Here is a 16,027-nt window from a genome sequence, read left to right on the forward strand (position 1 = left end):
ACCCTGTCATGACAGAATTAATAAAATCCTCATGGTTTTGCATCGGCTGTGGTGTGTGAGATGGTCTCTGGGGGCGACTCCTCCTCGGTGTTTGGATGCTAGAATCCAACAGTGAGCCACCATATGGTTACTGGGAATTGAACTCTGGACCTTCGGAAGAGCAAGCAATGCTCTTAACCACTGAGCCATCTCTCCAGCCCCCAAATTCAGGTTTTTTTAAAAAAGGATTTTATGTGTATATTTTGCCTGGATGTATATCTGCATACAAAATGTCTGTCTGGTGCCTGTGGAGGCCAGAAGAGAGTATTGGATCCTCAAACTGGAATTATGGATGATTGTAAACTATCACATGGGTGCTGGGAGTTGAACCTGAGAATGGTCCCCTGGAAGAGCAGCCATTCTCTTAATGACTACGTCATCTCTCCAGCCCCCAAAATCAACTGCTTTCTGGGTTTTGGTCTTAATGCAGAGGGGGTGAGATAACTAACAGGCTGGAGAAGCTCCTGATGACCTTAGGCTTCTGGCTCACTTTTATCTGTTTGATTGTAGTGATGTTGGGGACCACGGTATACTATGTGCTAAACACATGGCTTACCACTTGGCTCTCTTCAACTCTGAGGCTTCCTCAAGGACCAAACACTAAAATTTATGGAGGGTTTCCTCTACCCATGACTTGACACTAATACATAGGATGTAGGTTCTGATTGGAAATCAACTTCTCGTTCAGGGAAGATGCTCATCTTCTAAGCTGAAGGGAGGACAGCTGATCTGATGAACAAAGACACTGCTCAGTTCCTGCCCAATGAGAACCTTCAGTGATGGCTCCACTGTTCCCTTCCTTTTTCTGAGACCTGATCTCATGGAGCTCTGTTTGGCCTCGAACTTGCTGGTAGCTGAGAGGGATCTTGAATCCTCATCCTCCTGCCTCCACTCCTCACCTCACATGCTGGCATTACAGGAATGTGCTATCATGCTCCCTGGTAGTTTACCACTTTGCACATAATTCATTCGCTGGAGTTAACAACGCCTTACAACATTAGTAGACTTCAAAACCCCTACAGAATGGCCAGCAAAATGGCCCAGGATGTAAAGTTTTTGCCTCAGAGTCTGATCCCTGGAACTCATGATGGAAGGAGAGAATGAAATCCTTAGTTGTCCTCTGACTCATCTCTCTTCTCCCTCCCTCCCTCCCTCCCTCCCTCCCTCCCTCCCTCCCTCCCTCTCTTTCACTCCAAACAAACACACACACCCCTCCAAACAAACAACAAAAACTAAAACCTTAATATACCGTACACCTGGGCATGGTGGCGCACACCTTTAATTCCAGCGCTCAAGAAGCAGAGGCAGGCGGATGTCTGGGAGTTCGAAGCCAGCCTGGTCTACAAGAGCTAGTTCCGGGATGGGCACCAAAGCTACAGACAAACCCTGTCTCGAAAAAAATAAAAAATAATAAAAAAAAATAAAAACAAAACCCCCCAAACAAACAAAAACCAAACCAAAAATTTGTACAGAGGGTTGGAAGATGGATAGCTCTTTTGGTAAAGTCTTTGCAAAGCAAGCTTGGTGACCCAAACTATCTCATCCCTGAATCTCATGGACCATACAAGAAAGCTGACTATGGTGGCGTGTGCTTGAAATCCCAGCACAAGGAAGAAGAAAAAGGTGGCTTTTTGCTTTTGTTTGCTGTTGAATTTCAGGCCAGTGAGAGGCAAGGTGGACAGTGCTTAAGAAACACCACCTGAGGGTCACCTCTGACACCCCCCCTTTCTCTCTCTAACACACACACACATACACACACACACACACACACACCTGAAGAAAAAGGCTTATTCAGGCAAATTAGAAAATGTTTACTAAATGATACATTATACACTTAAAATCACACATTTATTTATAAGGAGAAAGAGAAATTAAAACGCACCACTATCTTTTTTTAGTTATTACATGAATGAACTTCAGGCTTCTCCTACAGAATGAGGAGAAACAATTCATGAGGTCACTCTAGTGTAGCTAGGTTCCAGGTCACTGCGTGATAGAAGGAAGGAGAATGGACTTATTTTAGTAGCACGCTTAGCATATAGCTGACCTAAAGTTACAAATGTCACCTTTTTTAAGACAGTTTGTGTCAGTCTGTCTTGCAGACCTCACATGTCAAGGGTATGTTCACTGGCCTGCTCTGTGACATTGGAAGCCCATTTCACTCCACTGCCACTAACTTCCTAGGCCAGCGTGCAGGGATGACTCCTTCCTCTCCCCACCACAGCCATGAATTCTGTTGAGAAAAGATCTCATCCTGAACCTCAAACTCACAGCAATCCTCCTGCTTCCTAAGTGCTGTGATTCCAGCTGTCAGCCAGCAGATCTGGTCACAATTATCATGTGATAAGGACTCTGGACCCTCCTTAGATCCTTTAACGGTACCAGCAGTCTCCAGCTGGCCAAGGGACAATTTCAGTAGACCACAGCATGAGTCTGAAGAACAGAACAAAATGCTCGAGGCCCTCTAATGGTTTAGATGCTAAACATTAGAAGGAAGACAGGTTTCACACTCACGGAGTTAAAAAGATTGGGAAAGGAGACAGATTGGAATCATTAATTTAACAAAACGAAGGAAGAAGCATCAAATGCTCCTTTGCCTCAAGTCCACTGACCACGGACACTCGGCTGCTAAGGGAAGGTGCTCTCAGGTGATTAACTCTACAAGGGTACGGCTGATAAAAAGCGATAGTTATGACACATGGAAGGTTTTATAGAAAAGCTGAAAACAGCCAGTGGTGGTGTCACAACCTTTAATCCCATCCCAGAACACAGAAGGCAGATGCAGGCAGATCTCTCTGCGTTCAAGGGCAGCGTGGTCTACAAGAGCGAGTTCCAGGACAGGGTCCAAAAACTACAGAGAAACCCTGTCTTAGAAAAATAAAAAACAAAAACAGAAAAGCTGAAAACAATCACGAGTAGAAATATATATGAATTGGTTTCTCTATATTGCTTGAGACAGGGTCTTGGTATATAGTCCTGGCTGGCCTTGAGCTCACAAAGGTCCACCACAATCATATCTTCAGATCTAGGGACAGATGGACATTGGCACTCCTTTTTGTCTGTGGCAAGTGGCCATTTGTTTGTTTCCCAGCAGCCCAGCAGTTCAGACCCAAAATAATCACACAGAAACTATATTACTTAAAACACTGCTTGGCCAATGACTCTAGCATATTTCTGGCTAACTCATATCTTAAACTAACCCATCTCCATTAATCTGTGTATTGCCACGAGGCTGTGGCTTACTGGGTAATGTTCCAGCGTCTGTCTCTGGCAGCTACATGGTGTCTCTCTGACTCTGTATTGTCAGAAAGGCTGGGTATTTTGTGACAGGAGTGTGTACAAGTCGCTACATGATCAGTAATCATGTTGTTACCATTTTCAGTTTCTTGCCCTAGTGGTAGAGATCAACCCTGGGCCCTGAGAGAGGAGAGCAGGTACTTAACCACTGGGCCACCCCCACAGCCCGGATGTTTGCTTTGCTTATGATACTGTAGACTCCAGATGTTAAAGGAAGGGTCCCAACATGGTACACAAGCCATCTTTTAAGGCAAAACGGTACTGACATTTTAGTTTTTACCTTACTATTAAAAAAAGACCCATTTACCATCTTCAAAATATGTGAATTTGATTTTAAGATAGTCAAGTACTCTATGACTTCAGTGATTTTATTGGAAGTACCAACACAAGGAAAAATTGTTCTAGAAATCAATTTTAATTAATGCTTCTAAATATTTTCATTTGGAAGATGAAGGGAATGAACATGCCTAGCTGCTAAAATTGTACCCGGGCTTTTTCTTGGTCAAGTTGTCTTACAGAAGGTTAGTATCATTTGTGGGTCTAAGTCCTCAAACTAGGTGGGTACTTTGTAGAAACACATAGGCTGGGTGGAGGTCCCAGGTGGATAAGGAGACATCAGGCACCACATAAACACTGCCTTGGTATTATTCCCATAGGCAGAGGGCTCAGTGGAAAGGTTTTTGTTTGTGTGATACTCAGGCCCACCAACTCCACATGGGTTCCCTCCCCAATCAACTATCTGGATGGCCTTGAGCCGTGGAGAGAATCTGTCCCCACCAGAGATGGAAAATATGAGACGGCAGTAGGTGGGGAAGAAGGGCTCATCCGATATCCACACACTTGCAAGTGTCAACTCCAGCAGTTCTGTCTGAATCCTTCTACTCAAATACAGGACAAGAACAGAGGCCATTTCTGGATCTAACATGGGTCGTTTTCAGGGAGAGAGGGCTACAGTGTGCTCAGTGTGTGTGTAGGCATGTCCACAATGACTGACATGTAGAGGTGTGGAAGGACCCTTCCTTCTGTCACCAGCCCAGGGTTCCTTCACATCTGAATTCACATTAAGGCCTTGGAGTGAGAAACACAGCCGTTCTGAGGCTGACATTCTACCCACATCTGTGCACACACTCACTAAAGGAGAAATGCAGGTTTCTTCCCCTCCCAGCACAGCAGTCCAAGGCTCAAGTTCACAATTAGTCTGCCGTATTAAGACTACAACTCAGCAGACAGCTCACAGAACTTCAGAGGTGTTGATCTTACCAAAATGTGGAACACACGTTATTTTTTCCCATTGAAACTAAAATTTCTTAAGACCCACATTTGAACACACATGTTAAATTACATACTGTGTAATCAACAACATTCCTTAGGAGTTTAAAAGAGGCTTTTGAATCTTTTCATCACAACTGAGTAGAATTCCTTTTTCAGTTTCTTTAGAGTTGCCGAACTTTTTTTTCTGTGCTTTTTATATTGATATCTAACTTGTCCACTTTGGTTGTAAGCCGGTCAAGAATGTCGTCCTGCTCCTCAATTTCCGTCTGCATTCCTAAGGCTATGTTCTTGAGTCGGCCCAGTCCCATGGACAGCTCATCTGTGAAAAGGAAGTGACAGGCAGTCATAGTATCTACAGGTGCTTCCTGCCCCTCTGGATGCTGTGGCATCTGGACTCCAGAGTCCTGTCTAAGAGACTGTCACAGCTTGTAGCAAATGTCTCAAAACACACAGACATGAAGAGAAATCTTCTTACTACATAGTACTATGTGGTTAACCTAAGTAGAAGCTACCACCTACCTCCTCTCCCCAGACAACCACAGTTAGTATGTTGTTTATATGTGTGTGTTTTAGCATAGTCTTGATAGACAGCTCTGGGTGGCCTGAAACTCACTATCAATCCATGCTGTCCTTGAAGTCACAGTGACTTCCCTGCTTCTGCTGCCTGAGAAGATCATAGGGCCACTACCACAAACAGCATCTTCCTCCATAGTGCTGGAGAACAAACCTAGGGCCTTGCATGTGCTGGGAAGCACTCTGATACTGAGTCACACCCTCAGTTTCCTTATATTTTTCATTTTGAGACAGGATCTCACTCATTTTCCAGGTTGGCCCAGGATTTGCAATCCTATCGTAGCCACAATTGCTGGGATTACAGGGGTTTGCCACTAAGCTTCTTGAGGTCTTTGTGACCTTGTGTTTCCTGGAAAGTAAAAGTTTAATGGGTATTCACCCAGGCCTCATGAAGCTTCTTGGGTTTGAGGACAGTAAGGACAGGAAAAAAAGGCTGAGCTAAAACAGCCTGGTAGGTTGTGGGACACGCCTCTGGTGTGAGCACTTGCTGAACAAGCATGAAGATCTGAGTTCAGATGCTTTGCACCCACGTAAGCCATGAGGCTTTATCCTGGATACAGGATATAAGCCCCAGAGATGCCTGGGTCTGGTCAGGAGTCAACTAAGTGGTAAGGATGACTTGGTTGACGGACAGCAGGAAATGGAGAGAAGCGGACGGGTTCCCGAGAGAGCAGGGCAGTAAGATGGACATGACTGTGTGGGCTGTGACATGGGGAGGAAGCAAGGATGTGGCTGGGCACCCAGGCTGTGCCCAGCATAAGCTGTATGGAGGCTGTGTAGTTCCCAGACTTACCTAGGTTGCTGTCGATCTTCTGGTGATAGGCACGAAGGCTCGAGTTCTTTGGGTAAACATCAGTAGTCACAGCAGAAGCGGGCTCTTTGGGGATGGGGTCTAGTCCAGAAAGAAACACCAGAGGGACAGTTCACTGAAGGTTGCTCTTCTGTGAAATTGGCCCATTCTTTTCCGAAGTCCTAGGAATCTGTCCCCAGGGATCACTCATACCAGGAAAGAATGAAAAGGGTGGGAGGAAGGAGGTGGCTGACTTTGAGGCCATGCAGAGAGACAGGAGGGGGAATGGGACAGGGCTACAGGCTGGAGAAGTCAAGTCTGTACTCCAGCCAGTCCCTCAACATTATCAGATTGATGACTCTCAACTTACAAGTCACCAGGTGAGATATGGAAAAAGGCATGTATGTAACAATACAACAGGGAACTGTCAATGCAGAGCTACAAGCTCACAGGCAAGCTCTGGGACACAGGTTGTTTTGTTTCTTTATGCTGAGGATTGGAATCAGGGCCCCGTGCATGCTAGGCAAGCACTCTACAGCAGAGGTATTCCATGAACCCGTCTACCTCTTAATTTTGTGAGCTTGTATGTGAGCTTAGTTATGTGTGCTTTTGAGACAGGGCCTCACTATGTTGCACAAGCTGACCTCAAACCCTTGTGCTCAAGTTATTCCTGTAATAGCCGGGACTACAGGTGATGCTACTACTTCTGGCAGAGCTAGCACAGATGGTTTAAAATCAAAGTTGTTAAACTATGTGTGCATGCTTGTAATCTAGCACTTGGAACAAGACGGTCAGAATATTAATAAATTCGAGGCCAGACTGGGCTAAATGAGACTCAGTCTCAAAAGAAACAACGTAAAACCATCAAACCATACAAGACACGAAACAAAGCAAAGATCAAACTGTTGCTTGGAGTGGTGGTTTGCAGCCGAAACCCCAACATTTGGGAGGCTGAGGCAGCAAAATCACGAGTTCAAAGCCAGCCAGAGCTCTATAGTAAGATGATCTCAAAGAGACAAAAGGAAATGGAGTTAGGTTACAAAATTAAGCTTAAGATTGACTATTTATTTATTGCCTGCCCCCGAGCAGGCAAGCAAAAATGAATATGCTTTAAAAAATATCAAACTAGCTGGGCCATGGTGGTACACATCTTTAATCCCAGCACTTGGGAGGCAGAGGCAGGCAAATCTCTAAATCAGCCTGATCTACATAGTAAGTTGCATGGCAGCCAGGGCTACAGAGAACCCCTGTCTCAAAAAACCAAAACCACAGAGAGGGAGAGCAAGGAAAGAGATACCTTGATAGAGGAAACCTGGTGTGGGAAATCCTTCTGTATATGTATTGCTTTTATTGGTTAATGAATAAAGAAGCTGCTTTCGGCCAATGGCTTAAGAGGAAATAGCCAGGCTGGAAGAGATATATACAGAGAGAGTAGGTGGAGTCAAGGTGAAGCCATGGAGCCACTGTTGGAACCTTGTCAATAGGCCATGAACCTCGTGATAAAATATAGAATAATAGAAAATGGGTTAATTTCAGAGATAAGAGTGAGCTAGAAATATGTATAAGCTAATAGACCAAGCAGTGATTTCATTAATACAGTTTCTGTGTGGTTATTTCAAAGCTGAGCAGCTGGGAACACACAAGCAGCCTCCTACAACAGGAGTCATTATGGGGTTAGCAAGAAACCAGGCACTAGGGAAACAAACGCCCAGGAAACCACAAAGATGACCCCAGCTAAGAATCTAAGCAATAGTAGATAGTGTACCTAAACTGCCCTTCCCCTGTAACTAAACTGAAGACTACCTTAATTGTCATAGAACCTTCATCCAGTAACTAATGGAAGCAGAGGCAGAGATCCACAGCTGAGCACTGGGCCAAACTCCTTGAGTCCAGTCATAGAGAGGGAGGAGCAACATTATGAGCAAAGGGGTCAAGACCATGAAGGGGATATCCACAGAAACAGGTAACTTGAGGTAGTGGGAGCTCACTGACCCCAGACTGACAGCTGAGGAAACAGCATAAGACTGAACTACGTCCTTGAATGAGGGCAACAGTGGTGTGACATGGGCAGTTGGTGGGACCACCACCAATGAAACAGTATTTATTCCTAGTGCATGAACTGGCATTTTATAGCCCTTGGTCCTGCCTCAAGTGATATGACGGACTTTGTTGACTCCCCATGGGAGGCTTCACCCTTTCTCAGGAGTGGATAGGGATGGGGAAGGGAGAAGGTGGGAGGAGTAGGAGGATGGGAGGGAGAGGGAACTGGGATTGGTATATAAAATCAGATTGTTTTAAAAATAAAATTTAGGAAAAAAAAACCCAAAAAATTAAAATAAAAAAAAGAAAGAAAAGAAAAAAGAAAAAGGAATTCTTAAACATCTATAGAAACATCCTCTCTCCTCTTTTGAGATGGGGTCTTGGGTAGCTCAGGCTGGCCTTGAACTATCTAGTTGCCTTCACCCCAGGTACTGGGTTACAGTTGTGTACTACCACACTTGACCTTTTCTTTTCGAGACAGAGTTTCCCACTGTGTTGCAGTCGGGATTTGAATTCATGGCAATCCTGTTGCCTCAGTCTCCCAAGTAGGTAGGATTATGGTGTAAATTACCATCTCCAGCCACCAGTTTCTCTGTGGGGGAGATGTCTCCTTTTAGGTTTAGCACCAGTTGCCCCCCTGACTATCTTGTGTGATATGTTCCAAGATCCTCCTGAGATGCTGAAACATGGGGATGCCCAAATTCCTTGTGTAATACATACAGCTTAAGCATACCTTTCATGTGCTAACACTTAATGCAGAATAAATGCTTTGTAAATGGCTGTTATAATGTTTAGGAACTAACGGCAAGAATCAACATCTTGCACATGTTCACTGGAGTGCTTCTCCCTCCTACTTCTCTTCCAAGTGCTTGGCCGCCACTATACTGGGCTATGATTTCTTTTTCGTTTGTTGTTTTCTTAACATCTTATGTCTCCAGTTGGTTGATTTTAAAGATAGAGAACTTCTGGTACAGAGGGACTGACTGTGTTTCTTCTAGCTCCAAACTACTGAAGCCCGTCTCTCTCTCTAATGCTCATTTCCTTTCACTCTCTTAGCATGTACCCTACAGATGAAAACTGCCTTTGATGCCCTCAGATTGTCTTTAGATGTAGGATCTCTCTTCTTCTTCAGGATAAGACGTGGAAGTGGTTTTCCTCGGTCCTTGTACAGTTTTCTCTTTCTCCCACGATCTGTGCCTTCCCAGAATAAACTATGTCTTTCTTTCTGTCTTGACTTCTGACTCTTCCTCCCTCAGGCCTCTCTGTTCTTTTGTTTAAGACAAAGTCTCCCAGTGTTTTCCTGTACTCACTCAGTAGCGCAGGTTGGACTCAAAGGTTCACCAATCTTCCCACTTCTGTCTCCTGAGGCCTGGGACTAACTATAAGTGTATCCACCATGTGCAGACACCAGGTCTCTGATTTATTTATTTATTTATTTATTTTTTGGTTTTTCGAGACAGAGTTTCTCCGTAGCTTTTGGTTCCTGTCCTGGAACTAGCTCTTGTAGACCAGGCTGGTCTCGAACTCACAGAGATCCGCCTGCCTCTGCCTCCCAAGTGCTGGGATTAAAGGCGTGCACCACCACCGCCTGGCTTCTGATTTATTTTTATTTCTGCATGTGTGGTGTATATGCACACTTATGTGTGCAAGTGCCCATGCAGAGTCCTGTGGAAGCCAGAGAACAGAGTGTCTTCCTCTCCTGTTCTCCACAGTAGTGGTTTGAATGAAAATGGCCTCCATAGGTTCAAGTTTGAATACTTGGTTTCTACTTGATGGAACTGTTTGAGGAGTATTAGTAGGTGTGGCCTTTTGGAGGAGGCGTGCCATGTAGGGCAGGTTGTGAGGCTTCAAAAGCTTCCTACCATCCCTAGTGCTCTCTGCTCCCTGTTTGTGTTCAAAATGTGGGCTCTCAACTGCTCCTGCTCCCATTATGAACTCTAACCTCTAGAATCATAAGCCCAACCAAAAGCTCTCTTTCTAAGTTGCCTTCCTCGTCTTGGTGTTCTATCACAGCAACAAAAACGTTTACTACAACATCTGCCTTTGTTTCTAAGCCAGAGTCTCTAATAAAGCCTGAAGCTCATCATCTTGGCTAGACAAGCCAGCCAGCCACTAGGATCCACCCGTCTCTGCCCTGCAATGCTAGGATTACAGGTACACACAGAGTGGCATTTAAATGAGGGCTGGTGATTTGAACCTTGGTCCTCTGGCTTTCACAGCAAGCTCTCTTTTCCACTGAGCCATCTCCCTAGTCCCTCTCTTTATCTTTAAATTTTATTTTTAGCCTTGTCTTATCTGAGATGGTCTCCTGTATCTCAAGCTGGCCTTGAACTATCTAGGTAATCAAAGATGGCCTTGAGCACCTGATCCTCAGGCCTCCACCTCTCACGTCTGGTTGGTTAGTTGGCTGGTTTTAATGCCATCTTGCCAGAAATTAGAATCATGTGCATAGGGAGCCTCACCTGAAGACCTGTCCTGACCACCTTGACTGACGTGGGCAGACTCTGGGGGCACCCACTAGGAGCCCAGATAAAGTTGATCTGCTCTGTTGCTGGGCTATTGAACCCTTCCTGAGAGTAGAACCAGTGTTACCAAGCTTTTGTTTTAGATGTGGGACCAGAGGTTCTGCAGGACTCTTCCAGGCTTCGGTCACTAGATTGGGATTACTGACGGAGTAAGCACTGGTGGGCCACTCCCAGTAAGAGATATCTGTGGTAGGACTCCTCCCACTGCTGAAGGTGTCAGCTTCAAGGACTGAGCAACTATGGGGTGTCTCAGCTCTCAGGTGTGATTCTGCTGTTGTTACTATGTTGAACTGATTCATTAAATTCTGACACACGTGCACACGTGTACTCTCATCCCTCTGGTCTTGTTCCTCTAGAGAACTCTGACCAAAGCACCTGGCATTTTCATTTGTTGTTTTTGGTTTTCTGAGAGTCTGGCTATATAATCTAGAATGACCCCAAACTCAAACTCACAATATCCCTTCCTTCACTTCCTGAGTGCTGGGACTACACGCATAAGCCACTATACCAGGCTTATTTTCCAACTGTGAAAGACCCACATGCTGAAAATGGACCCAACATGACACCCCAGAATAAATTCTCTTATTTCAAGAGGCCATCTGATTAGCCACTCTAGTTACATACAAAACCATATTCTTTCGCTCTTAACATACTCATGAACCCTGGGTGGAGGAAAACACCTCTAAGGGCCATTTTATTTACAACAAGGATTATTCCTACAAATAAGTTTTTTTTTGGGGGGGGGGTTCCTTCTTGTTTTGTTTGTTGAGGCAGAGTTTCATATATCCCAGGCTAGCCTCAAGTTCAACATCCTGATTGGCCCACCTTTACCTCCCAAGGGCTGAGATTATAGGTGTGTTCAGTCATAACTAGCTTTACAGTTGGCTTTTTAATACTAGAATTTCTCAGAGCTACACCAGTAGATGGTTCATGTTCAATGGGATACAGGTTCCCACTTCCTTAACCAAACTCCATAGGGGAGCGAGGTAGGGAGGGAACTCCACCGTAACACATACCTCTGGATCCCCAGATCACCTTGTGTCCCTGATGTCATCACCTAGCATGTGGTACTGTGGAGACAGCTGTCCCCACACTGGTACTCCAGGGCCAACAGAGACCCACCCCACAAGGACCTACCCAAGTTCTCACACACATACTCACTCACCTTCATCATGCAGTCTTCTGAGGTTTGGGTGGCTGGCTTGGTACTTGCTTTCCTGTTCTCTACTTGTATTTATGGCTTCTTTCAATCTTCAGATGGAAAGAAAACATGAAAGGAAAACACATGACAATGTTACCTCTGTGCGAGTGTGCACAGCAGGGTTGCCTATCTTTTCCATCACACCTTTGTGTCACATATCCAAGGTTTCCCTTTGCTATCCACTCTGGAGCCACACAGTGGGCTGAGGAATACCTTATTCAGGACAGGAAGTCCTGGGTCAGGTGGATGAAAAGTCCATGAACAGACCAAGTGGGTGCCTTTGATGAAGGATCAGTAAATTATGACCTATGATCTATTTTCCTTTTTTTAGTGTAGTCCAGGCTAGCCTCAACCTCAACATGTAGCTGTTGAAGATCACCTTAACTTCCTGATCTTTCTGCATCCACCTTCCAAGTTCTGAGATTACACCTCACCTGGCCCCACATTTCTTTTATTGTGATAATAACATAAAAATCTTTCACTCACTTTTAACCTAAACAAAGAATGGCTTTTAAATATGACCTGAATGACAGGTAAATCAACTTAGAAATTTAAGTCTTCAAAAAACAAAAACAATAAACAAACCCAGAGTGGCAGGGCTGGAGAGATGGCTCAGCAGTTAAAAGCACTTGCTTCTCGTCCAGAGGATGTCAAGTTCAGATTTAAGCACACACATTGGGAAGCTTACAACCATCTGTAACTCCAGCTCCATGGGATCTAACACTATTATGACTTCTGTGGGTATCCACACACAAGACACACACACAGGCACAAATTCAAAACAAACAAAACAAAAAACTTAATTAAAAACACATACACAAAATAGGGTCTTTAAAAAAATTTTTATCATATGTGCATTAGTGTGTCAGGGCCCCTGGAACTGTAGTTATAGACAGCTGCAAGCTGCCATGTGGATGCTGGAAATTGAACCTGGGTCTTCTGGAAGAGCAGTCAGTGCTTTTAACTGCTGAGCCATCTCTCCAGCCTGCACTTGTTTCTCTTGCAGAGGACCTGAGTTCAGTTCCCAGCACCCACATGGTGGCTCACAGATATCTGTAATTCCTTCTCGTAGTGGTGGCACATCCTTGTATTCTTGGCACTTAGAGATGGAGGTAGAAGGGCAAAGAATTCAAAGCTGGCCTTGGCTAAATTATCAGTTTAAGGCCAACTAGGGCTACATGAGACTCTAACTCACCCAGCCCTCAAAAGAATTTGCAGGAGGTAGTGGCAGAGAGAGAGAGAGAGAGACAGAGAGAGAGAGAGAGAGAGAGAGTGAGTGAGCGAGCTGGACCAATACCATCACTGTGGCATGGGGGACTCTTCCTCAGGTGGTTCATCTTCTTCTACCACAAGAGCTAAGTGACCCCAACAGTGAGAACAGCTTTGGAAAAGAAGGGGCAGAAGCTTGCCAAAGGTCTAGAGCTGGCTTTCCAAATTATCTGAAGCTGCTTAGGAAGTCTGCTGTGAAGAAGTACAGCTCTGGGGAGAGTTACTAGCTCAAAACAATCATGGGTGAGGGCCACCTGGCAAAAGCACTTGCTGCAAATGTCCCATCATCACCAGTGTTGCAGAAGCTTCTGACTAAGCTGCCAGCAGTCAGAGAACTGCAAGTGCTCAGAGACTGGCTGAAGACCATGCGGAGTGAGAAAACAGTGCCCACTACAGGGTATCCCACTGCCTGTCTCTGAAGCCCTATGGAAATGGAGATTTAGCCCAGGGCTTCCAATGCCAGGCAAGCACTCTGCTAATGGAGCTACATCCCAATCCTTATATATCCAGACTTTACTAGTAAAACAGTATTTCAAACTGTGTGTGGAGGTGCAAGACTATCCTCCCAGAATTTGGGAGATGACATCAGGAGGATCAGGAATCCGAGGTCATGTTCAGTTAAATGGTGATTTCAAGACCAGCCTTGGTTACCTGTTACTTATTTCTCAAAAAGTAAGACAAAACAAAGGCTTGTGAGAGAAGGCTCAGCAGGTGAAGGTTTGTCACTAAATGAAACAACATGAGTCCAATCTTTAGGACCCACAGGGAGGAAGAAGAGAATAAATTCCTGCAAGTGTTCTGCACATGGCTGATTCCCCTCTTCACAACACGCACAAAACTAAAACCAAACCAAACCAAGCCAAACCAAACAAAAACAAAAACACTTTAAAACAAAACAACATAGAACAAAAATGACCTGAAGCATGAATAGTGGCATCAGTTTTTAACAAATACCCAATTCTTTTCTCTTTTATTTTTAAAGATGATTTTATATACGTGAGTGTTTGCCTGCATGCACGTCTGGACACCATGTTTGTGCTCTGAGGTCAAAAGAGGACATCAAATTCCCTGGGACTGTTTTATGCATGGCTGAGAGCCACCACATGGGGCTGGCAATTGAACCCAGGTCCTCTGCGAAAACACAGTGCTCCACTGCTGAGCCATCTCTCAAGTCCTGCCTTTTATTTCTGAACAGGCAGTGCCAAAGCCTGTCAAGTCCTGAAGGATGACTTCACTATATTTCCTCCCAAAAAATTTGAGGTAAACAATCTATAATTTTAAAGTAGAAATTAATAGATAGATTAGATTAGATACAGAGAAGACGGATAAGAAGATTTTTTTACATTACTCATATCTGTGATCCTTTTTCTGTGGTGGTGGTGGTGGTGGTGGTGGTGGTGGTGGTGGTGGTGGTGGTGGTATGGAATCTAGGACTTTACACATGCTATGCAAGTCTTCTACCAATATACCACATCCCTAGCCCATACATGTATATGTTGTACGTATATATGGTATACTGAACTACATTTATTTATTTTTTGTGTGTATATAAGTGTAGAGATCAGAGGAAAAGCTGTTGAAGTTTGTTCTCTCTCTCCATCATGTAAATCCCAGGGACTGAACTCGAGTCATCAGGCTTGGCGGCAAGGGCCTTTACCTGCTGAGCCCACCTCATTAGCATTTATTTAAGGACCTGTCTCATAGCTGGTGTTAAAATCTAGGCCTTCTTGCCTTAGCTTCCTGAGTTGCTTTGATTACAAGTATGCACCATCACATCTGGCTTTTTTTTTTTTTAAAGATTTATTTATTATGTGTACAGTATTCTCAGCATTCTGTCTGCATGAATGCCTGCAGACCAGAAGAGGGCACCAGATCTCATTACGGATGGTTGTGAGCCACCATGTGGTTGCTGGGAATTGAACTCAGGACCTTTGGAAGAGCAGGTAGTGCTCTTAACCACTGAGCCATCTCTCCAGCCCCCACGTCTGGCTTATTAGTATTTTTCTAAAACGAGGTTTTGCTAAATTGCCTAAGGTTGCTTTGAACTTGCTATCTTTCTGCCTCAGTCCCTGCAACAAGATTACACACAGGCCCCACTACGTCCGCCTTTTGGGATGAAGTTGGTAAGGAAACATTCTGTAAATGAGTCACATTTGTATTGATTAAACTTTCTAAGACTAGAGTCACAATGACTGGAGTAGGATTTCATCAATCAGATGAACACAGTTGGGGGTAAGTGGAGTAGCTTCTCTTTGAGCATGTCCGAGGTAAGACCCTTCTCACAAGTGACTACAGAGTTCCAGGATGCCTGCCGTGGCTTCTTCCACAGAACCTGTTTCTACTGTTTACATGTTCAGATTGCAGATGCTACACACTCACCTGCTGCTGGGCTGAGGGGCAATGCTGCCATTCTGTTCAGGTGGAGTCTCTACTGGTTTGGATTTGAAGTAGTTGATAAATCCTCCAAACACACTCTTAATGCTGTTGATATGTTTCTGGCTTGTCTTCAGATCCTGATCCATCTTGTCTACCATCTTCTCGGTGTGTTCTAGGACTCCTCGCTGCCGGACCAGCTCCTGCAGAAGGCAAGAGGCAGTAGCATCACACCATTCCCCCTACTTCCAAAATCATAGTATATTAAAGTCTGGGGCTAGGAATGAATGTAGCTCAGCCAGTAGAGAGCTTATCTGGCATGCACAAAATCCTGGTTGGATCCTTAGCATCAACCTGGCATGGACACACACACAAGTTGGGAGGTGGAGACTGGAGGATTAATTTAATGTGGCTATAGAGTGACTTTGAGGCAAGCTTGGGCTAGGTGAGACCCAGTCTTAAAAAGCAGTATAGCCAGGAACAGTAGCCTACACTTTTAATGCCAGAACTCGGGAACTTGGGAGAAAGAGACAGATGCGCTTGTGTGACTTCTAGGCAGGGCCATGCTCTGTCTGGTTTCTTACAGGGCTGCTGTGGCCTCCATTCTTTTCTAAGGTATTAGCAAACAAAGTAACATTCCCCACCCTC

General features: G+C 44.7%; 1 protein-coding gene across 1 annotated transcript in view; it reads right to left on the minus strand.

Annotated features, from left to right (window-relative positions):
- Window positions 1-1,832: 1,832 nt before the first annotated feature.
- Snap29 (synaptosome associated protein 29) overlaps window positions 1,833-16,027 on the minus strand; it is a 32,987-nt gene continuing 18,792 nt past the window's right edge. The window contains exons 2-5 of the mRNA XM_057764482.1: window positions 15,386-15,582; window positions 11,702-11,787; window positions 5,975-6,073; window positions 1,833-4,927 (exon numbers count right to left, since the gene is read on the minus strand). Of these exons, the coding sequence (XP_057620465.1) occupies window positions 4,770-4,927; window positions 5,975-6,073; window positions 11,702-11,787; window positions 15,386-15,582 (540 nt within the window). The 3' untranslated portion in view covers window positions 1,833-4,769. The remainder of the gene's footprint in view (window positions 4,928-5,974; window positions 6,074-11,701; window positions 11,788-15,385; window positions 15,583-16,027) is intronic.

Source organism: Chionomys nivalis, chromosome 3, assembly GCF_950005125.1.
Source record: "Chionomys nivalis chromosome 3, mChiNiv1.1, whole genome shotgun sequence".
In the NCBI taxonomy this organism is placed as follows: domain Eukaryota; kingdom Metazoa; phylum Chordata; class Mammalia; order Rodentia; family Cricetidae; genus Chionomys; species Chionomys nivalis.